Below are 25,949 nucleotides of genomic sequence, written 5' to 3'. Positions count from 1 at the left end.
TACTACTAAATATATTTTAATTTTATATTTGCATAACTATATACTGTATTTATCAACTTAAATTATATAAGGTATATATATATATATATATAAGCAAATTTACATTATTATTAAATTTGATTTATTTAATAAATTATAACATTATTTTCGCACTAAAATGCCGTCAGTATATTGAATGTCAGTGTTGTGTTAAAGCAATGATTTTGTGAATGAAAAACAAACCCTTAAAAACATAATCCACTTTCAAAACTAATGGCATTTTATGGTTAGGTATGTATAAACTGGTGCGCAAATGCCTACTACTCCTCTCGGGGTTCTCCACACCACCGATGTTGTGGTATCGGTGCTGTACTAGTAGTTCATTCAACAATATAAAAATTGTCTCAATATATATATATACACACAATACTAATACTCATGACTTGTGAGACCCAACCAAACCTTCAAATATATAATGCAATTCATTGACTCCACACAATCGCTCAGCTCTTTGGCAATCATAAGTTTGACCGCCAAAAGCGTTTAAAATAATCAATTGAAGAAAAACTGCTTTTAAAAAAAGTATATAAAGTTTTTTCCGTAAATATTTGTTATATAACTTCCAAAAAAACTATATTATTTAAAAATATTGTTATACATATCAGACAAAAATATATACAAGAATTTTAAAAAAAACATTGTTATTGTGTTGTTGTAGTTGTTGTTAAACTTACACAACTATTTCAAACATCAATTACCGATTCACTCAACAACAACAACAACGACAACAACAACAAAAAATCATTGATCACTACGATTGGTATAACAACCAAACAATTCATACAATACTAGTATGTCTTTCTCTATGTGTTTACTTCACTCTTATTCTGTTCACAAGAATATTGTTGTAATAGTTATTTAAAGGAATATTCTTATGATAATAGAAGAGAGAGAGAAAAAAAACTATTGGACGAAGAAATACAATAAATAAGAAAAAGTGAAGAAGTTTGTAGAAGAAGAAGAAGTGGAAGAAGAGAACTATTGAACCAAAAGATTCAGTGATAGGAGTAGTGAATAGCAGAGAGAAGTTGTGTTTTTTAAAAAACGGTATGTTTTTATCGATAGATCAAAAACTACGACCAAATTATAAGAGGCCTACACTTTGCTGTCGTTGAGGACTCTTATGAAGTATAAAAAACATCACACGATATACACAATACATAAACTGTAAGACACGTCGATATCAAATACTGTTTACTACTATCAGTAATATTACCGGTTAAGTGCTAAGCAAACCAAATGCCAAAAAAAAATCATTGAATTTGATTACTGTTTGAATCCTAATTCCACAACAAATAGTTTCTTTTCATGTGATTTCAGTGACAAAAAAATATATCAACAATTATTTGTTTGAATAATTTGATTGTTATTTATATATTCAGTATATATTATATATGTGATGTAAAACTGATCTACATTTAAAAAAAATATTGTGTTTAAAACCTACAGAAATCAAATATAATAAGAAATTATATATATTATTATTCTCATGAATTTATCAAATAATTTATTGTTAAATTTTATATACTAATTAAAATACAATTTTTATAAACTTACTATATATATATATAAGCTTGCTACATTTATATCTATATATTAATAGATTAATAATAATTGTAATCTACCTTGATAGTATCTATTTTAGATACCTTAAATTCTTATCTAAACAATGGTAAGTATGAAACAATGTTTTATTTATTTTGTTACCATAAAAATCTATATATTTAATATTTTATTATTTTGTTGTTTTAATTATTATTAGTATTACCATTTGATGAAATTGTAATCCTATTTAATGTTATATCATATTATTTATGATATGTTTGCTATGATTATGTATGATATTATTAATATTATATTTTTGTCTATATTTTATTTGCCAACTTATTATATGCATATTATTGTCTATTATGATTACTCATTGCATTAGTATTTCTATTGTTTTTGTTGATTTTGTTAGTAGTAATGTTGATATAGTTTTATTGTATTTGATAAATATACTGTATATTAGTTATATATATATATATATATGTTTTCTATTAAATACAATTATTTGCTCGAAATAAGATTTAGTATTAATTAGATATATCTATATATTTATATTACAAAAACTGTCACTTCAAGTATGGTTTCATTCACTTGTGTCTCGAAGATCTGGTAATTAAATTGTTTGGCGACGAGACCTGGAAAGAGATTCTGTAAGTTATTATTATTATTGTTATTATTATTATTATTAGTTATTCATTTACTACAAGAATATTCTGTATAATATTATGCATAATAAATGTATTTTTTAACGTTAAAGTAATATTTAAATTGAAAAGTTTTTCAATTATTAAACAGTATATTGAAAACATTTCATTGATATTAATAGTCTTATATAGTTTTGACTATTTTTGTTTAGGAATATATACTATTTATAAATAATAATATATTATTGATATTATATATGAGATTTAAAAAATCTAAGGTTTCATTATTTATAATAAATCAAGAATTTTTATATCAAATATATGATATTAAAAATTTATGAATATGACTAAAAAAAACTAAATTAAATTCTATAAGTTATATATGTTATACTATATATATATAGTAAATATAATACTATTTTCTTGCAAATGTATGAAATAAGAGTTTTATTTTTTTGTAATAATATAAATTATATATAGATTATGTCAAATAAAGATATTTTTGTTATATTTATTAAATATATATATACTTTAATATAATATAGTGTTTCTTTTAAATATTTAACTTTTTTAAAGTCCAAATTTGATGTCAAATAAATAAGTAGTATTATTTGTATCAAAAAATAAACATTTTTTATATCGTTTTACACACATATTACAGTATATATATAATATATTATATATATGCACATTTTTATCTATAAATTTTAGTCAAAATTATTATACCAAAAAAATAATAATTATATTTGATTTTTGTTTGCATGTATTTGTTATCAATATTTTAAAATTTGATTCAAATTTATTTTATTTTTATGCAAAAAATTAGGTTTTTAGAGATTTATTTATAACAAATAACATAAATTATAAATATTTGAATTTATATATTTATTTATTAAGTCATGGAATTTTTTAAAAAGTAATTTGATATATGTTTTCCATTTATTTAATAAGATTTTCTCTTTTTAAAGCTAATAATGTTTGTTGACTAATATATCTAACTATATAATGTATCTTTCCTATGGGTAAACAACTAATGGTATAAAAAATAAAAATAATTTTTTTTTATTTTCAATTATTTGAGTGTTTTAAATAATCTATGCAAATATTGCATAACACACATGCACTTATTGAAACCCATTTATTTTATTTTATTTAACAAAAAAATATATATTAATATTATAAAAGATTTATTTCCATCTATTTATGCATTCATTCATACAGTTATTTTGATAAATACGAGTTTAATATTTCATGTTATTAAAAAAATGTTTAATATATTTATAAATATATAGTTATATCGTGTAAAATATATATAAAGTTATATAAAATTTCAACATTTTTCTGACACATATATAATTATTACATCTATTATTATCAATGCCTAATAGTAATTCAGTACATAATATAATGTTTATAACCATAAAATGCATTTCATATATATATATAGCTGATGACAAGGAAATGTTTTTAAGACATATAGTATAATAAATATAATATAATAATACTAATACTATTGGACACAAAAACACGAGAAAACGGGATGTGAGTGATGTGAACAAAATGATGGACAAAAAATAATATATTGTATAGAAATTGAGATAAAAAACATAGTTTTTATGAATGTTTTTGAACTGTTTATAGCGTTTTATGAGTTTTGTTGTGACTATAAATGTCTTGCAGAGAAAAAAAAGGATAATAATATAATAGTAGAACTCATTATAAGACAAAAGTTATGTTTATTATGACATTTAATTGAATTAATTAATTAACAAAACAGACTTTTATTTATTATCACTATTTATATGATATATATTTATGTAACATTGAATATGATTTATCTAAGTATGTTATATATAATGTAATAAAAAGAAAGATTAAATTATAAATATAAATAATAAACTTATGAATAAAATGTATTTAATTGTTTCTAATATTAGTAAACATTTTATTTGAAAATAAGTTAAAATGCATGAAAACATAAATAATAATATTGTTATTTTAATTCTAAGTAATATTTATTTTATTTATTAATAGGATATTTATTTTGATTTAACAGTTAATAAAATATTTTATACAATTTCTTTATAATATAAATTTATTTTTATAACATTAAAGTGTTATAATTTATAGTAATTTTGTGAATAATAACATTTAATTTTATAATTAATCATATTTTTAAAAAACTTGTTTATATATAAATTTAAAAACACAATAGATACACATAAAATATTAATTTTGTTATAATATATTTTATAAAAAATTAAAATTAGCAAAAAAAATTAGATAAAATAATATTTATTGTAATTATAAGTAATTTGAAACAATTAATATTAATTTATTAAATATATTGTCACTAAAAGTTTATATTAAAAGTTTGAAAGAAAATTTCATTGAATTATATACAATATATATGTAATTTATAATACTATTGTATTTTATAATTTATTTATTTATAAGCCTTTTTATAAACAGCTTTAGATTTTTTGGTGATTTAATTATACCTAAAATCTTTACTAAATTTTGATGTACTGTTTGTTATTTGTGATGCAAATTAAAAGTATTATATGTATAGTATATTGTACTGAATATAGTAATATAAATAGTACAGTAAATCTCTAATATAGAGGATTATGGATTACAAGTCTATTGTATTTGTGGCTTATATATTGATTATATGAAAACTATTTTCTGACGTTTTAGTTGATTTTGTAATTAAAAAATTTTTGTAATTAAAAGAAATGATTAATGAATAGAGATTTTTGTGTTTATACTTAAAATTATACAAATTTTTATAAACTTTTACATATATTATTGATATTTTTATATACAAACTTTCCTAAGGGCTTTAACTGTTTATTTTATACAATAAAAAAATACGTCATGTAGGAGCATAACGATTGTTGGCTCAGGGAGATCCTATATATATATATATATTTAATAAATTATTTAATTAAAATTTTTATACTATATTTTTAGCTAGTATATTTTGATTATAATAGATATAATATAGTTTTAAGATATTAAAATAATTTTGAATATATTAGTCTTTATTTAGTCAACATCCCTGAGCCTATATTATGTATTAATAGCTCATAAAAACTCTACTCTATTGGCTTAACATTTATTATAAAATTCATGTAAATCTAATAAATAAAAACAATGTTAAACTATTTTATCTATTTATAAAGTTATTTATAATGAAAATAGTTATTTAAGTTAAGATAAAGATTTTTTTTAGTAATATTAACTTAATATAAAGTATTAACGTAATAATATAAAAATGTTATCGTTATTATTATAAACACTTAATATAATTGTTATATTTATAATATATTATTCTAAATGTTAAAAAAATATTTATCAATATTAACGTTAATTTTTATAAATAATTTTTTTATCAACAATAATTAATTGTAAGCAACTTTAGTATAAAAAACTATACTAATAAAAAATAATTAATATTAAATATGGAAATATCAATAATGATTTAATTTGCACAATTAGTTTTACACTTAATTAATACAAAAAACAGTTTATTGTTTGAAAATTTAATGGAAACAAAATATTTATTCATTTATCTTTATTTTTGTGTCATTAACTAAATTACTTAATAATCATATCGTATTTATTAAATAAAAACTTTAATATAATAAAAGCGGCTAATTATTTATATTTATTTAATTATTTATTTAATGAGTCCAAAAATTATTCAAACAACTAATGATTAAATTAATGACTGTATGTAATAAACAGTTATTGTGATATGTTTAATGATATATATGTTTAAATAAACAAAAAAGCTTAAAATAATTAATTAATATCTTTATAAAATTTTGCGACACAATTATATAAATATATCGTTAACATACATATATATAAATTATATATACTGTATACAAAATAATATACTATAATTTATATATTGTTTATTTGTTTAGTGAGATAAACAGCTGTAATAAATAAAATAATCATTATCATTTGCTATCTTAGATAATTAATGTTTTAGTTTAATCGACCAAAATTTTCTGATATATATATAAATAATATAAGATATCTATTTAATATATATTAAATTATAGCATATATATATTAAATGAACAGTACTTATTAATATTATTATATATTATAACCTATATAATAGTCGATGTATTTGCAGTTACGAAAGTAATAGTATTTGTGATAATAAACACACAAAATAAATATTTGTGTTATGCTTTAAAATATTATTTTATACATAAAAAATATTACTATATCAAAAAAAAATATTTATATAAATTGGATGAAAATGTTTGTCATTATATTTTGTTGAAATATAAATACCAATTGACAAAATAATAGAAGAAATATTTGTTTGATAATAATATGTCAAAATGTCATATAATTTAATGCATTTTAATAAATAATGATTTAAACCATTTTAAACAAAGTAGAGTAATATATATATAAAAATTTATACAATAATTTTATATTAAATATTTAATATAATTACAGTATTAGCTCATATTTATCAATATAAAGTTAAAATAAATAGATGAATGATACAGTATTGTAAGTTTATAAAAATAAGCAAAAAATTATTTACTAATATTATAAAAAATAATAATTTTAGCACAATTATATTTTTAAAAATTATATTATATTTATGCTATGTTAAAAAATCATTATATATATATATATTACTTACAAATAATTACAATGCAATATAATTTATATAAAAAATCTTTTGAGACAATAAATAATTATTATAGTATATACTGTATATTTAATATTTAATATACTACAATATAAGATTCATTTGTATTATAAAAAATTTTAGTCAAAATATACAATAAAATATTTTTAGTCATTTTGATAATAAATTTGCGATTATCTTAATAAAATAAAAATGTTTAAAAACTCAAAGCAATTTTTAAAAATATTGTATAATTTTAAATATTAATAATAACAGTATTAATGTCTTCTAATCTTAATATAAATATTTTTACATTTTTGTAAAATTTAAAATTATTGCTTAAAATATTAATAATATTAATTTAAATTAAATTCATACAAATATATTAATATATCACATAATAATAATAATAAGATAATTCTTTCAAAACATTTTCTATTTTTTAAGCTAATTATTTTATGAATTAAATAAATAATACATAATATTTACATATAATTTATATACAGTATTACATTATACTTTATATAAATATACAACAATTTTTAAGTTTTATAACTTAAACGTAAAAATAGAAAGACATGCAAATAGATATATAAATAGATAGATAGAGAGATAGATAAGAAAATATGGGATTAAAGTGTATTTTATGTACAAAGAAATCTAATGTATAAAACACATTAAAATAACAAAATAATATGTGACACAAAATATAATGCAGTAATAATAATAATAATACTGTAGTTGCAAAAAGCATTTTTATACATAACTTAACATATAATATACAACATATATGACATTACATACAGTGCTTTTTATTGAATAAAATTTTATTTTTTTATATAATGTACAGTATTTTTTATACGACAACAAACTTACAGATATATGAGTAACAATTGATGTAATATTAAGTGTATTTGTTTGCTGTTCAATACTAAAATAACGTCAACTTTTTTGTTAGGCTAACTCCACACACACACACACACACACACACACACACACACACACACACACACACACACACACACACACACACACACACACACACACACACACACACACACACACACACACACACACACACACACACACACACACACACACACACACACACACACACACACACACACACACACACACACACACACACACACACACACACACACACACACACACACACACACACACACACACACACACACACACACACACACACACACACACACACACACACACACACACACACACACACACACACACACACACACACACACACACACACACACACACACACACACACACACACACACACACACACACACACACACACACACACACACACACACACACACACACACACACACACACACACACACACACACACACACACACACACACACACACACACACACACACACACACACACACACACACACACACACACACACACACACACACACACACACACACACACACACACACACACACACACACACACACACACACACACACACACACACACACACACACACACACACACACACACACACACACACACACACACACACACACACACACACACACACACACACACACACACACACACACACACACACACACACACACACACACACACACACACACACACACACACACACACACACACACACACACACACACACACACACACACACACACACACACACACACACACACACACACACACACACACACACACACACACACACACACACACACACACACACACACACACACACACACACACACACACACACACACACACACACACACACACACACACACACACACACACACAATACTAATGCTCTTTATATGTCTATTAAATTTATGTTTTTTCCTTCTTTTCACGAATTCCTGAAAGGAATACGTATATGCATTCTAAAAGTCTGTCCGTCTGTCTGTCTGTCCCACGAGGACATAGGTTCGAATCCAGGCTCCGCTACAAAATTTTTTTTGGTTTTTTTCTTTTTTAAGTTAAGGAGATCGTATGAGAATGCTTTTGAAGCATTCTCAACTTGTTTTTTTATTTTTTAAAATTTTTTTCCTTTTTAAGTTAAGGAATTCGTGTGGAAATGCTTTTAAAGCATTCTCAGCTGGTTATGTATGAACTCGTGTTTTATTATTCTGTAATGAATTTCATATTATTGCTTAAAAACAATAATATATTTTAGTATAATGTTATACATAATTGTAGTACATATTGTGCATTATATAGTCTGTACACTTGTTATGTTTCAACATGAGTTAGTTTTTAATTTATTATAACTCTCATTATACAAAATGTAATTTTTTATTTAATTGAATATTAATAATAGGCTTTATGGTTGTTATATTACATGTTTTACTAAATTATCGTATAATAGAAAACAAAGTTTTTTTTGCAGGAATAAAGAAACAATAGAATAGAGAAACAAAAAGAGTTAATTCCGGGATCGAACTCACGGTCCTATCGATTGCCGCTATAATGTTGTGATTAGCTATTATTTGAGCTAACAGTTAGATTAAATGCCAAAAAGACAAACTTAATGACATTATATTTGCCGATATTGTCTTAAACGAGTCGCTCACAAATTGAAACACTGGTGTCTATAGTATAGTAAATGCAGTTATCTGTGAAAAACTTATTTCATTTGGTGTGTCCTTTTAGTGTGTCGTTTATATATATATATTGATGTGACAAATATTGATTACACATTTATGAGTTTCAACATTTGGCACTGAAAATAATGTATTGAATACTATTGTTTATCAACTAAATTGCCTCAATTTTTATGTGATGAACTTTTTTTTCTATCTATGTGTGTATGTATGTCAAACACATACAATAAATACATATAAAATAAATATTGACCGCAAGCATCACAATGTTTTAGTCTACATTTATAATTAAAATGCTAATTACTTTGTATTTATTTTGTATTATACTTAACAATACGGTATATAACAATAGTATATTTTTATTTATGTTATCCCATTATATTTAAGGTGAGATTCATAAACAGCAAATACTTTATCCATGTTTTGCTTTGAATTATATGTAAATCTATATTTAGTGAACAGTAAATACAGTGTCTATAATAAGATATTTACAAAAAATATGAATAAAACATGAATGACTAATATATTGATAGATACTTAATAGTATAATAACTTAAAGAGTATATTATTTATCATAAATTTTTATTTTACGCATATATTAAAATATATTTTTTTATTGAATAAATATCATTTGACATAAATAATAAACAAGTTATATTTATATATGTTAACGGTACAAAATAGCATCCATGTGTTTTTATGTACTGTATTATATTTATATCTAATTTAATAAAAAAAATTGACATTAATTGAGCTCTTTCTCTCTCTCTCTCTCTCTCTCTCTCTCTTCTCTCTCTCTCTCTCTCTCTCTCTCTCTCTCTYTCTCTCTCTCTCTCTCTCTCTCTCTCTTTCTCAGACACACGTATACATATAAACTTGCTTAATAAAAATATAACATGAAAATATTAAATATATATAAATGTTTTGCTAACCTTTTAAAGATGACTACAATTTTATGGTATGATAAGCATATACTATAAATTCTATCAATATGTCAGCCAAACGTCAATTCATATAACGTTTGCCTCATTTGATGGTAAAGAGAGAGAGAGACTCAGAATATTCTGGCGATTTATTTATACGTTTGTATATACAATATATATATCTGAAAAAGATATAATATTTAGTTAATACTATTTTGTAATGTTATATCATATGATATATAATGTAATTTCGTTAATCACTTTTAGTTGTTGCCATTAATTTTTTTGTAAATTTATTATTATGAATAAATACTGGTGAATATTATTTTAAAAAATAAATTATATAGAATTCATATATATATATATATATGTCATAATTTTTTACTGACAAACTTTTCTAAATATGTAAGATATTAAATACAATGAATTTATCATTTTTAGTACAGATATTAATTTATGTCATTAGCTTTAAACTACATTAACAGCTCCTTTGAGATAAAGTGCTAGAAAATAAGCGACACATTATTGTATGGCCTAAAAGGCATTTACAGCTATTATGGCATTTCGTATGCACCTAAATATATGATCGTAAACTTAATATGGTTTATATATATATATATATTATATAAATATACAGAAAAATATTCTGGTATTACTATTATTGCAGTAACAATAACACTAGAAAAATATTATTTACAAATTTATGTATAAATTTATATTTATGTTGTATATAATATATATTATATGCATTTATGTCTGTATTGTGTCTGCTAATGGAAATAAAAGTAAAAGCATTTTCAGTCCGAAAATTACATATATGTTTGACTTTTCAAATGATAAGACATTATCTTTTTAAATTTTTTTAAAATTAAAAACATTTTAAAGTCTACAAGTTTTTCTAATATTTATATATTAAAAGTATTATTTATAACAACAACATGTGTGTGTGTTTTTTGACATTTACTATATGGTATGTACAGTATTTATGGCTAATATATATTGATAGATGATTTGAAACCAAATAAAACGATTCATATTAATTAAAGGGAGCAATAAATGTGAAATCAATTTGATTAATGAATGTTTGAATATATGGCGACAAAATGTGTTGTCGTTTAAAAAAAATAGAAATAAATAAATGATTTGTGTTTTTTTTTTGGTAGTCATCTATTTTGATTAGTTTGTTAACCACTTATTCATTAATAATATTTAACACATAAACTGTATACCGGTATATTACAGTAGATTTACATTACAATGTAATGCTGAAATTTTTTTAAGAAAGATTTTTCTGATATATATTTTTACAAAATACAGTTTTAGAGAAAAAAAATTATTTTAAAAACTTTGTTTTATAAATTATGCAAATTTAATTAACATTACTTTATACAAGTATAATTAGTTTAGCAAAATAATATTGATTTTTATTAATGTAAAATGATTTTTGATTACCTAAACACATTAATACATATGTTACAAAACATATTTTTTAAAACTATTAAATAAATTTTAAAATTTTGTTTTCTAAAAGTGTAATTATAGTATATTTTAGTTTTTTATTATAATTTATATTAGCATAATTTTGTAATATTGCTAATTTTGGTATAATTTAATAGCAATATTATGATTAAAATGTTAGAATAATATAATACATGATATTCTTAAAGTTTTAACATTAATTTTTAAATTTTAACATAAAATAAATATTAAATATTTAATCTTTAACAAGTTTTATATTACATATTTAAAAATTATACAAATTGATACTATTAATTTAATAATATATAAATATAACAAAATCTCACATTTACATAGATAAACTAAAAATATCGTTTTAAGTAAAAAAAATAAATATTATTAATTTAGTAAACTACTTTATATATATAAATCTATAATTGGCAAACATGGTGTAAATACAAATATTTATTTAATTATTTACAAAAATAAAATTATATAAATATAAAGATTTTATTTATTTTTGTTGATTATTTAGTTTCTGACGCAAAGTTATTTACAATTTAATGATCCATTTTTGCGATGAATTTATTTATCATTACAACAGAATATTTTAACACAAATAACATAATGATAAATATAAATATATATTATTTTGTATTTATTTGTTGACTGCAATAATGATAAATATTTTATATAAATGAGAGGAACATTGAAAATAATATTTGAATAGAGACATCACTTTTTTGTTTGTTTAGGTCTAACATAATAAATGATATAAATGTCTAAAACATGTTGTATTACTATAATATATATATAATAGACGTGAAAGTCTTAAACGATGTAAAGAAATCATTATAAATATAAAACACAACAAATAAAAAGTTATTTTTTTTGTTAAAATTTGTGTGCAAAATACTACAGTAGTAAAGCACATAATTATTTTATTTATTACATTTAGTTTATTTTTATATTTCATTGACAATACAAGTTTATTTTATTTTAAATAATTAATGTACTTTTAAATAAAGCTCAACTATTAATAATTAATAATTCAAATGTTTGATAAAAATAAAAACTTTTATATTATCCCAAAATTTGTACACAAGTTTAGAATAAATCTTGTATTAACTTAATATAATTATTATATATTAATAATACTATATTTTAGCATTAAATATTTATTATGCTCATAAATAAGTGTTAATGTAATATTAAATAATGTTAATCTAGTTAATTAATAATCTGTAAATATTTGCTAACAAATCTATTATTTAATATCATAGCATCAACCTTACAGTACAGTATTAACGAACATATTATAAAAACATGTTATTTATTAAAATTTTTAATTTATATGTTATTTAAATTTTTGTATTAATTTTATTTTTTTCAAAAGATTTATAAAAAATATTATTACAAAATATTATAATATTCTAGTATTATTCATGCCATATATAATATTAGTTTTGTATATAATGTACAATCAATATGTGATTTATGTATTTATCAATATTTTGTGTATGAGAATAAATAAATTTTTTAAATTAATTAATTAACTTAATATCAATATAAATTTATATATATAGATCAATGATAATTTATTATTTACAATATTACAGCATTTTTTATAAATTATTGCTATAATTATTAAAAATATTTTTATGGATTCTAATAGATATTAATTCTATTATGACTTAAATTACTTATTTGTATTAAACTTATTGTGTCTAAAAAATCTATAGAAAAGTCAAGTCTCATACAGTTATGTGACAAATATTGTTTGACAAACTGTCGACATAAACACATATAAAATAGTGTATTTAATTTAGTCAATAGTGGCATAAAGTAGTTGTGCCGTAAATACTAGTGTATGTGTCAACAATAAGTTAAGTTTATTAATATTATCTCTATATATAATCCTGTAGTACAAGAAAATTATATGATTAATCTAATAAAATCAGATTTATTGACAATAATTGACTTTAATAAATTATACATATATTAGTATATATTGTATAATATACACTATTAATAGCAATCAAATCATATAAAGCATATGATATTTACAATGGGCGGTCAAATTAAATTACTCAACTATAATAAAAATAAATTACCAATTTTATTATTATTATTATTATTATGTTTATAGTTTTTATAATGTAAATATAGTATCTTTTATTTTGAAAACATCAACCACCTACTGTTGATTATTGTATTTATTATAATATATTTTTAGTTAAATACAAGTACTTAAATTGCTAATTTGATATCCTATAGGCATAATATGGTCAGTGTTTTTCAATTTTAATAAAATTTAGTATATATATGGTATATTTAAAATATTACTACAATATTAACAACAATTTATTTATTTAACTAACATATACTGTACATGTACTTCAACATTGTTTTTCATATTCACAAATTTAATTTTTGACTTTTATTTTTAGAAAACAATGTTATATATATATATATAGAATATAGAAAATTTAATTTATATTAAATTATTTAAATAACACCGCTGTTGGAAATGATGCTAATTAGCTAAAATAATGCAATTAAATAACAACATTGAACAAAAAAAAATTATAATCTCATTTACAAATAGTGCACTAAATAATGTTCAACATTAATAAAAATTTAAACAAGTTAATTTACCATAAAATACTAAAATATTTTAATAGTTAACATATGCAAAATGCATTGTAAAAAATGTGTATGTGTATTAGTAATAATTTTTTTTGTAGATTATATATATATATCAGAGAAATAATGCACAAAATAGGTAATAACAATTTCTATATTTAATGACACTCAATTTATTATATTAAATTTTTCAAATAATTTAATTTAGCATTTTTTAAAAACACTTTTGAAATATATTACCGGGATATTGAAAGTTTATTATATGCTTATTATTTACATATTGCTATAGTTTTTACCCATAAGTATAATAATATAGAAGTACATAAATTAAATGAGATATCATCATTTTTTAATAATATTAAAAATATTTTTTTTGTGTAGATAGTATATATAGTTTTTAATATAATTTATGTATATTACTAAAATAATTTTTCGTGTTTAAATATTTAGAGTATTATATATATTACATTTATTATATTATTATAACTGTATTTAATATCAAAATGTTTAAATGTAAAATTTTGGTAATAATGTAAATTGTAATGTGTTTAAAAATTTAAAGAATATACTGCTATATCTGTAAAATTATTTTTATCAATGTTTTTAATAGTATTATGTTGACAATGGTTAAGGATTTGTTCAACATATATATATATCATAAATATAACACCGATCCACACATTTGTTATGTTTGGGTTATTTTACAATAAATAATAAACAATGTCTATATTCTTAATCCATCATAATTTGACACCACTTTTTTTTGTTGAAGTTATTCATTGAAAATAAAAAGTCTATTGTCATAGTTGGCCCAAATCTGTCAATAAGTACTATAGATATATAGTATGTATATATCTATAGTAAGTATGTAAGTGAGTAAGTAAGTGAAGATAGAGAGAGAGAGAGAGAGAGAGAGAGAGAGAGAGAGAGAGAGAGAGAGAGAGAGAGAGAGAGATGGATGGATGGATGGATGGATGGATGGATGGATAGATAGATAGATAGATAGATAGATAGATAGATAGATAGATAGATAGATAGATAGAGAGAGAGAGAGAGAGAGAGAGAGAGAGAGAGAGAGAGAGATCTTAAATATATTGAATGACAGCATTTGGTGTTTAAGTTATTTATTTAATCAACTGTTTAGAGCCAACTAATCGATATTATTGCACATTTAGATATATATAATACTATTTACAGTAGTATATCATATAGTTGAAAATGTCAAACAATAAACTTGTGTTACAAATTAATTAATATATTTTTTCATATATAACTTTACACACTTACGTTGTATTGTATATAATATTGATATACAGTCTATGTTTGACTTATTTTTATATTATGTAACGACAATTAATAAGTTAGTACAGTAGTATCCATACCATTACTGTATAAAAATGTATTACAGTTACTAACTGTAAGTCTAACAATATTGTGGACAATTTAAAGAGTTGTTTGGATATATTGACTATTTATATAATACAAGTGACATATAATGAAAGCCATAATTGAAAACCAGTCGACATTTTTGCGTGACATTAGTGTGTATATGTGTGTACAGAATATTCTTTATATATATAATATATTAAAGACACGATTTTTATATATTTAAGTATAATATATATAAGAATATATATATAAAATAAAAGTAAGATTCTATAAGACATTGAAATTGAATGACAAATAATGACTGAGAACTAAATTTTACGGTTCGTCTCATAAAAATTTTGTGCACCGGGTATATAGCCCTAGTGTACAGTAGAGGTATATGTTTTTTGTATGCCTTACCTAACGATCCATAAATGTTTTATGTTTTTGTGTGTGTGTCAGAGCCTATACACATTATATTAATAGCATATCGTATATAAATATATTATATGTGTGGTAATGAGTTGCATAACACATATCTATGCAAACACACACACATAATATGTCACTATCTATAATATATATATATACTGGTATAGTGTTAAAATAAATTAAATTATACAATATGATTGTACACATTTTTACATCACTATTTTTACAAATAAATTTATTAAATAGCAATTTATCACCTAGGAAAAATTATTTAGATGTTTAATAACTTTATTTAGTTTTTACTATTTTATAATATATATTTATATATGAATAGTAGTTTTATTCTACACAAAAATATATTATATATAATTAATTTTTATAACTATAGACTAGAGTAATTAATTGTTAAGTTATTATGCTTTTAATTAATAACAAATTATTTTAAATATTCTAATAAATTAAAATAGTGTAACAAAATATTTTTAATCATTAATATGAAATATTAACGTAAATTTTAATATGAAATATGTTATTAATATATAAAAATGTATTAAATCAAACATAAGATTAACATTTTAAACTGTTTACTAAAACAATTTTTAAAAATATATTCAAATACTTAAAAAAAAAATTTTTGAAAAAAGATTGAAAACTAAATACTGTGCAATATATCTATTAAATAAATATATTCAAGTAAAACATTATTTAAATAAACATATTATTTGAAAATCAAATGCTCACTCAACACATAAATACCACAAAACAATATGTCTAAACATAAAATAAAAAGCTAAATATATATAAGATTTTCTTTTTAGTTTAAAAAAAACAAAAATACAATTACTTTGAATACAAAATATATTCACATTTTATTTTTTTAGCAATCGTTTGCTAACATTTCAAGCAAAATAACATTTTCTGTTTTCATTACATTATTTAGTTTATATATACTGTACTGTACTGTAAATACAATATAAATTTGTATATAAATTAAATCAATGAAAATGGTATTGTTGTCTATGTATGTTATGCTGAAAAGAGAAAAGAGTTATACAAAACAAAATTCAAACATAAAACTAAAAACTTGGAATAAAATGATAAAACATGAAATCTCAAAGAAAATTAAATTTTACTAAAATTTTTTATTATTTATTTATTTATTTATTTAACTGACAACTTGTGAATGAACTGTTAGGATATTCAATGTCATGTATAATCTATTTGTTTTGTATAATATAATACATACACACATATATATAAGTGAAAAAAATTAAAATAAGTATTGTCTTATGTATTGAGAGTATATTGTGTGTTACAGAATTCATTTAGTAAATGTAAAATGTATATAAATTATAAGTTATTTTTATTAAATTTAAATATTTTGCATTAGATTTTTATATGTAATTCAAACAAACGTGAAAAAAATTTGACATTTCAGAAACACATACATATATATATAAATGAATGTGAAGTAAATTTTTAAGAATATATATACTATATATATATATATATATATATATTTGCTTTTTATGTAAATTTTTATGCGTATCTAATACAAGACATTTTCATCGCCGGAGTTCACATTCATTATTTACAGTACACGAAGTTTATATTTTTATATAAATATATTTAAAAATAAATAAAATTATTTTCAAGTAATTCATTTAAAATACAAGAATATTCTGTTTTAAGAATTTTGTAGAAAACATAGAAATTTAAGTTTTCAATTAATATATTCAGTATATACCGGTATATATATAGATTAAATTGATTAATTTTTTTACAGCTACTAAATCAATGCTTTTATTGCTAGTTATAAATAAGCAATATATAATTAATTAAATAAGATATATATATATATATACTATATATAAAATATCTACTGCAATATGACTTAATATTAGACAAATTAGGCAAAACTCAAGCAAAACATAAAATGAAAGTTAGTGGATATATACTGTATAACCCTATTATTATTATTATTAATAACTTTTTTCTTATTTATGGTCGACGTTATGTATTATATTGTAGTTTTCACACAAACATTGAAGAAAAAAAAATAAAGAAAACCATAAATAAAATAAAAATTCCGATAATTTCGATGCCTTTACTTTTTTCTTCAAACTAAACCTACCGATGCTTAAGCTTATTGGTTCTCACTTTCGATAATATAAAGCAAAAGGTCAGTCAATAACTATATTATTGACTGTTTTTGCGGCTTAAAGTGTATGTTTGTGTGTGTGTGTGTGCTATGTGTTTGTGTTAACTATAAGAAAGGCATAGATTTTAGGAAAAGTGAGAAAAAGGCAAAAATAAGATAACTTTCAATATATATATATATATTTATATTATAACTTACAGTATATACAGCACAATATAAGTACTCGGAAGTGGTTTTAATTTTTTGACCATTTCTTATGGGATTAAAATATATATATTATATATAAATATATAAATTTCTTTTGGTATAAATTTATAAATTGAGTTTAGTATTATGTATTATAAAATCAATAAAGCATTGATTTTTTGAACCAAATAATGCCATAACTATAAATATCTTCTCCATTGGAAAACTTTTATATTTTAGTTTCTTAATTTTCCTGACAAAAAATACAGTATTCATAGGAAGTATATATAACTTCCCATTCACTTACCATTTAATGATATAAAGCTCTCTCTCTCTTTCTTTCTTTCTTTCTTTCTCTATAGCTTTAAAGTCATTTATAATTTTATTACTCACAAAAAAATACTACTAATCATAATATGTATAATATTTATCACTATTACAAATTTATATATATTTCATTGCTTTTATACAAATCTATATAACAATATATAATAACAAAGAGTGTAATCCAAGATTCAAAACAATATTATACAGGCATTACTCTATATTATTATATGTGAAAAGATTATATATATTTTTTATTATTATTTTATCACTCAGTGGAAATAATAAGATTAATCAATAGAAATAGCTAAAATTACTAAAACAATATATAAATATAACAAAAATATAATATTATAACAGCAATATTTTTTATAGTGATTTATTTGTTGGCCACAATTCAATTATAACTTTTCCATATTATTTTTGTTTTGTTTTTTTTATTTCTCCACTCATTGTATTATTTTTTATATATATCTCATCATTTTGTGTGTCACTTAATCACAATCACAACATTGTTTGTGTTTTAGCCAACAGTTAAGTCATCTATTATCCTAAATATATATATAAATTTGTGCGTTACTAATGATATTAATCACTATACTTAGATTAAGAAAAAAAATCACACAATTTATATATACCGTATACAATATACTCAAATAATAAAATAAAATAAATATAACATATATTGAATATTTCAAAACTACTACTACTAGTAGTAAAAGTAGTAGTAGTAGTTGTTGTGTTGAATTTGAGATTTTTTTCCGATTACATTGTGTCCTCAGTGTTTGATTTTAAGAGATTTGGCTTTTATTCATTGATTGATTGATTGTTAAACATTGTGAATGTGTGTTATACTGTATATATATAAACAAATTTATATATAAAAAGATATAATGAATTACTCTTTACTGTACTAAATATAAACATATATAATAATACAAGTAAACACTAACTAACATAAAACTTATCTCTTAAACTAAAATGCTTTTAATTGACTTAAGTCTCTCTCTCTCTCTCTCTCTCTCTCTCTCTCTCTTCTCATCCTTTTACTAACTTATAAATCTATATATTGTTAGTCAAATGTAAAGTATTAGCTATTAGTGTATATATCAATAGATAGGAATATAACAAATTTATATATATTGCACACTTATATATTTATATTATAGTATATATATATATCCAAATCATTGAATTTGGGAAACTCATAGAAAATCTCTTAACAATTAGAAACACTGCACTTATAATCACTGCTATTTAATTCATGAGTTTTTGACTTTATTTTTGTTTAATTGGAAGTAAAAACAAACAAAAAATAGTTGATTGTATTATAGTATATCATTGAATAAAAAAAATTAATCTAATTTAATTAATTATAGAAAATAAAACATAACTTCAAATATATCACGTTTAGTGAAACAATGTTTTCAAAAAAAAATAGCAAAAGTAAAGTATTCAATGCTTTTCCGTTAAATGATTAAATAAAAAACAAAAAAATATATTTCTATTTCTATTTCGGCAATTATTTTCCGGTTATTGGATTATAATTTCTTAAATTGTATTAAAAAATTATAATTATTTTTGATTACAATATTATCACTAAAACAAAATTGAAAATTATATGACATAATCATTGATAGATACATCAATTGATTGTTCAAAATACTGGAAAAAAAACTTTTGTGTCAAACGCTAAATGTTTAAAATTAAAGTTCACAACAATAAGAGAAAAAAAGTTATAATAATAATAGACTTTCAAAGCAATTATTTTTAGATTCAAACCATTGGCTTAATGAGTGTCTCAATGACTGTAATTGTGTCGACTCTCTGATCATTTCAAACTCTTTGATAATACTATTGTTTTGGTTTATACTGAATCTCTCTCTCTCTCTCTCTCTCTCTCTCTCTCTCTCCCTAAACTCACTTAATCACTCAGATATTTTTGGTCATTTAATAGGTTTGCCGTTACCTTAGCATTAAAATTTAGATACATTACAGTACAATAATGTTATTATTAAGAGACATATATGTATGTAAAAGTTTGATATTAACTAAATAAACAGAAACAATTTGATAAAAAATAAGAAATAATAGATACAAAAAAAAGATACAAAAAATTGTGAATTATATAAATTAGTTTCTTTAGTATATATATTGTATACTGTATATACTGTATATAGAAAATGTTATAAATTTTATTGCTAAACTTTTTTTTGAATTTCTTAGTGTAAAAGTAGAGTACTGTTAATGAGGTGAGTATTCAAAATAAAAAAATTATAGCATTTATTTTAAGCAATGAAGTTCACTGATTGAATGGATCGTCCGTTTGATAAAATCTTAAACAAAATGAATATTGATTTTTGTTGTGTATGTAGTACTATGTACTCAATGTTTTGTGAGGGCTGTTATGTTATGTATAGAGTTTTGGATTGAATGAGTAATTGGATCTCAAAATCAATGGATTTTCTGTTTAGAGAGAGAGAGAGAGAGAGAGAGAGAGAGAGAGAGAGAGAGAGAGAGAGAGAGATATGAACTCACAAATTGTATGGGAAAATAGCGTTTATGTGTATTGGAAATACTAATGCATCGATCATATGGTTTAAAAATATTTTATTGCACAATAAAATTAAAATATATTAACATGGTAATTTGACAAATAGTTTTATTGATTGCATACACTACTGTAAATTTAATACAAAATATAAACTAAAAATCCATAAATCCATATAAGATATAAATATAATAGTATAAATATTTTATATTAAATTTAAGATTTTATTAATTAAAGAAAATTACTGTATATAAAAAATCGATAAATATATATAATTTTTGTTGAAATGTAAATAAAATTATTATTATTATTATTATTATTGATTAAAATAGGAGTCGTAGTGATGTTAAGCTGAGGGGCGCCTCGTTTTTAATGCACAAAGTATACGACGATGAGGTCACCATCAAACTGGTCACCACTACCAGTGAAGTCGTTGGTAATTAATATTTACATTTTTTTTAATTTGAATATTAATTATTATAAAATTATAATAAAAAAATAATATAATAAATGTTTTATACTGTAATTATTTATCTGAAAAAAATATATTGAGAAATATAATTTGGTTGACCATTAAATTGTAAAATTTATTATATTTGGATTCATAAATAAATACGACAACAATTTAGTTATTTATAGCATCATTTGCCATTACCTTCAAACCCTATGTGTATAAAAATATAGATACAATACAATATTATTTTATGGTATCACAAAATTTTTATGATAGTTAAACATATATATATAACATATATATATGTATAATATATAGTAGATTTATACATTGTATATAAAGAGACAGATAGAGAGATAAATAGAAAGATTTATGATATAAAATATTTGTTTTGATTCATTTCCTATTTATCACTAAAAATTTCATATTTAATGTCACATTTGATTAATATTATGAGAGTACTCTAGTTTACTAAACATTGCTATTCTGTATATACAGTACACACTACACACACACACACACATCAAACATCATATAACATAAATGAATAATTTTAATTTAATGTTAAGACTACTATATATTATAAGGATAAAGCAAACAGTATATCAAACATCAAATATACATTACATTACTTAACGGACACACACTTATATAAATAGTTTTTTTACATACATTTGCGTAAAAACACATTTATTAATAAATAATTTTATGGCTTATTCTTAAAAATAAGATGAATGGCAAACATAAAATCGACTATAAGTTGAATATCATTAAGAGACATGTATTTTTATATGTGTGTGTTATGTGGGGGGAGGGGTAGATATACTCAACGAGATATAACAAACAAAACAAAAAAAAGACATACCAATGCCATTGAATAGAGCTTAATATTATATATTATTTAATTTAAGCCTATAAATATATATTTATATATATATACAAACATTGCATAACATTTCTCATTTATTACTTACAAAGTAAAGAAAAACATGTCTATGTTTTTATACAATTATAATATACATAATTTATATACTGTCTAATGATGCTTATTATATATATATATATATATATATATATATATATATATATATATATATATATATATATATATATATATGTTATTGACTTAATATACAAAAACACTTTATGTAATAAACTAAAAATATTTTAAAAATACTTAAGGTTATTATTTGTCCCATAAGACCATATAAACGACGCATAATTTTTTATATGTTGTCATATATATTGAAATTTTTTGTTAGCAAAATATTAAATTTAAATTGCATTTAATGCATACATAAAAATATTTATGAGAATATTAATTTATTAAAGAAAATGAAAAAATATTTATCAAAAACATTTGAAATTTTATAATATAAGTACAGTAAATAAATAGTATTTTATTTAAACTTAGAATTTTATACAAAAAAAAAATATATTTAATTTATAAATTTATCATGCATATTTTTATCTGTCATTACAGTATATGAAATAATTATTTTTTAAATACAATAAATACAGTACTGTATGTATAAATACTAGAATTTATAAAATACATAAATTAAATAAATTATTTAAATAGTTTCAAAGTAATTAATTATGAAAAAAAACTGTATCTAACATAATAAATAAAATATACTATAAATTTTATATAGTGTCAAACAGTTATTTACAATATTTTAAATTTGATTTTAATCTATAAATATATTGTATTATTGACTGTATTGGGAACCGATAGGTTTGGATGTGGAGACATGTTTGGAGGCATTTGGCGGTCATTTTCTCAAATACTGTCAGAAGAACGGCTACGACAAAATCTTGCGGGTTTTGGGCAGCAATTTGTACGACTTTCTGACCAATTTAGACAATCTTCACGACCATCTTAGCTCTATATACCCGGGTATGCGGGCGCCGTCGTTTCGGGTCACCAACATTGGTGACGGTTCAATGCATCTGCACTACTATAGCGATCGTAAAGGACTGAGCGCTATCGTCAGAGGTCTGGTTGTTATTGTTAGCAAAGAGTTTTTCGATACCGAAGTCCTGGTCCGTACTCTTGAAGAGTGCGACGACGGACACGTCATACTGGAAGTGGTCCTCAAAGATAGCGATAGCCAAGAGAACGGTCCGTCCATTGTTAAGTTGACGCCTTACCAAACGGACCAACAGTTGAGTGCAACGCCCAGTGATCTATTGTTTAGCTCCCATACCATTTGCGAGGCCTTTCCGTTTCATTTGATGTTTCGGCGCGACTTTCGTATCATACAAATCGGTAATTCATTGAAAAAGTTGACACATTATCTTTGGTCGGCCGACAACAATAGGAAGGCACCGAAGTTTAGCGATTTGTTTTTTATTAGTCGCCCTCATATTGACTGTACATTTGAGTCAATACTAAACTATTGTAATCAAGTGTTTGTCGTGAAGAGCACCGACCTATTTATGGCCGCAAAGAACAAAAATCTTAAGAAATCAATAGACAAAAAGCCATCCGAAGAGGAACAAGGATCGGAAACATTGCAATTGCGTCTCAAGGGACAGATGGTACCGGTGCCCGAATCCAATGCCATACTGTTTCTGTGTTCGCCGCGTGTGAACGGTTTGGATGAAATGAAACGCTTGGGTCTCTACATGACTGACATACCGGTTCACGACCGCACTCGTGATCTAATACTGATGTCGCATCAGAGGCGCGGGGAACGGGAATTAGTGGAAAAGCTCGATGAGGCCACCAATCATATCCGTATTTTGGACGCTAAAGTCAGAGATGAGAACAAACGTACCGAAGAGATACTACACAACATATTTCCGGCCAAAATCGCCCGATTGTTGTGTCAGAACATCCGAGTGGAGTCCGAAAGCTTCGAACCGGTCAGCTGTTTGTTCTCTGATATCGTCGGCTTTACGGCAATGTGTGGCCACAAGAGTGTCGAACCCATGGATGTGGTGCGACTGCTCAACAAATTGTATATACAGTTTGACCACTTGACCACTGTCTATGGCGTCTATAAAGTGGAGACCATTGGCGACGCCTATGTAGTGGTCGGAGGACTGCCCGAAATGGTTGTCGATCACGCAGATCGGGTCATACATATGGGACTGGCTATGATCAATGTTACTCAAACTGTGTCGTCACCCGTCGATGGAAAGCCTATTCAGGTAACAGTTTTATTCATACAAATTGTAATTTATTATTCAGTTTACAACAACTATTAATATTATATTAATTAAATAGTATTTCTACGAAATTACAGCTTAAGCTTTAAATTAATTAATTAAATATTAAATCCTATTTTCATTATATAGTTAAAAATTTTAAATATTAAGATTTATGATAAATATAATATACAACACTATAAAATATTGTATAAAATTATATAAAATAACTCAAAATATATACCTTAATTTTATAATTTATTATACTTAAAGTTGTTATTAATTATTTAGATTTTTAGAAAATTTATTTTCTAAAACTATGTTATACAGTATATACAGTACTTGTTATACTATAGTAATATTTTAAACAATTTTTATAAATCACTCAAAAACAATATTTCATAATTAATCTGAATTTTTCATTGTGTTGTTAATTTATAATGTCAACATAAGTTATTTCTAAAAAAAATATAAATAATAGATATTAGTATTAATTTATACTGTAATACAGTAAATAAGTGGATCTTAAATTTGATTTTTATAATTTTCTTTTCTAAAAATAAATATAAATTAATGAAATTTTGTTTTAAAAATTGAAATTTTATTTTGTCAACAAACTAAATAACCCAAATAAAAAAATAGGAAAATAAATTTTTAATTAAACTTAAAGTAATAAATCTTTTCTCTTCCGGTAAAATATGGTTGTCATCGACTAAAAGACAAAAATTTCAATAATTTTCTCATCAATTT

General features: G+C 22.1%; 1 protein-coding gene across 1 annotated transcript; it reads left to right on the top strand.

The window, feature by feature from the left end:
- Positions 1 to 292: 292 nt before the first annotated feature.
- LOC128965384 (guanylate cyclase soluble subunit beta-1-like) lies at positions 293 to 25,302 on the top strand. Its single transcript, XM_054312073.1, has 6 exons — positions 293 to 337; positions 1,105 to 1,167; positions 2,164 to 2,237; positions 21,922 to 22,025; positions 23,782 to 25,202; positions 25,279 to 25,302. The coding sequence occupies exons 1-6, from the start codon at positions 293 to 295 to the stop codon at positions 25,300 to 25,302; spliced, it is 1,731 nt and encodes a 576-aa protein (XP_054168048.1).
- The last annotated feature ends 647 nt before the right edge of the window (positions 25,303 to 25,949 follow it).

Source organism: Oppia nitens, unplaced genomic scaffold, assembly GCF_028296485.1.
Source record: "Oppia nitens isolate AA-2021 unplaced genomic scaffold, nextdenovo-longstitch-racon4-pilon3 scaffold10_pilon_pilon_pilon, whole genome shotgun sequence".
Taxonomy (NCBI): Eukaryota; Metazoa; Arthropoda; class Arachnida; order Sarcoptiformes; family Oppiidae; genus Oppia; species Oppia nitens.
Note: the sequence above shows the minus strand (reverse complement) of the source record. Positions and strands in the feature narration are given on the sequence as shown.

Bases quoted from the DNA above. Each gene is read 5' to 3' on its own strand.
- LOC128965384 (XM_054312073.1), top strand. From the start codon at position 293: ATGCCTACTACTCCTCTCGGGGTTCTCCACACCACCGATGTTGTG. The intron at 22,026-23,781 runs GTAATTAATATT...GGGAACCGATAG, and splicing joins CACTACCAGTGAAGTCGTTG to GTTTGGATGTGGAGACATGT. The intron at 25,203-25,278 runs GTAACAGTTTTA...TTAATTAAATAG, and splicing joins TCGATGGAAAGCCTATTCAG to TATTTCTACGAAATTACAGC.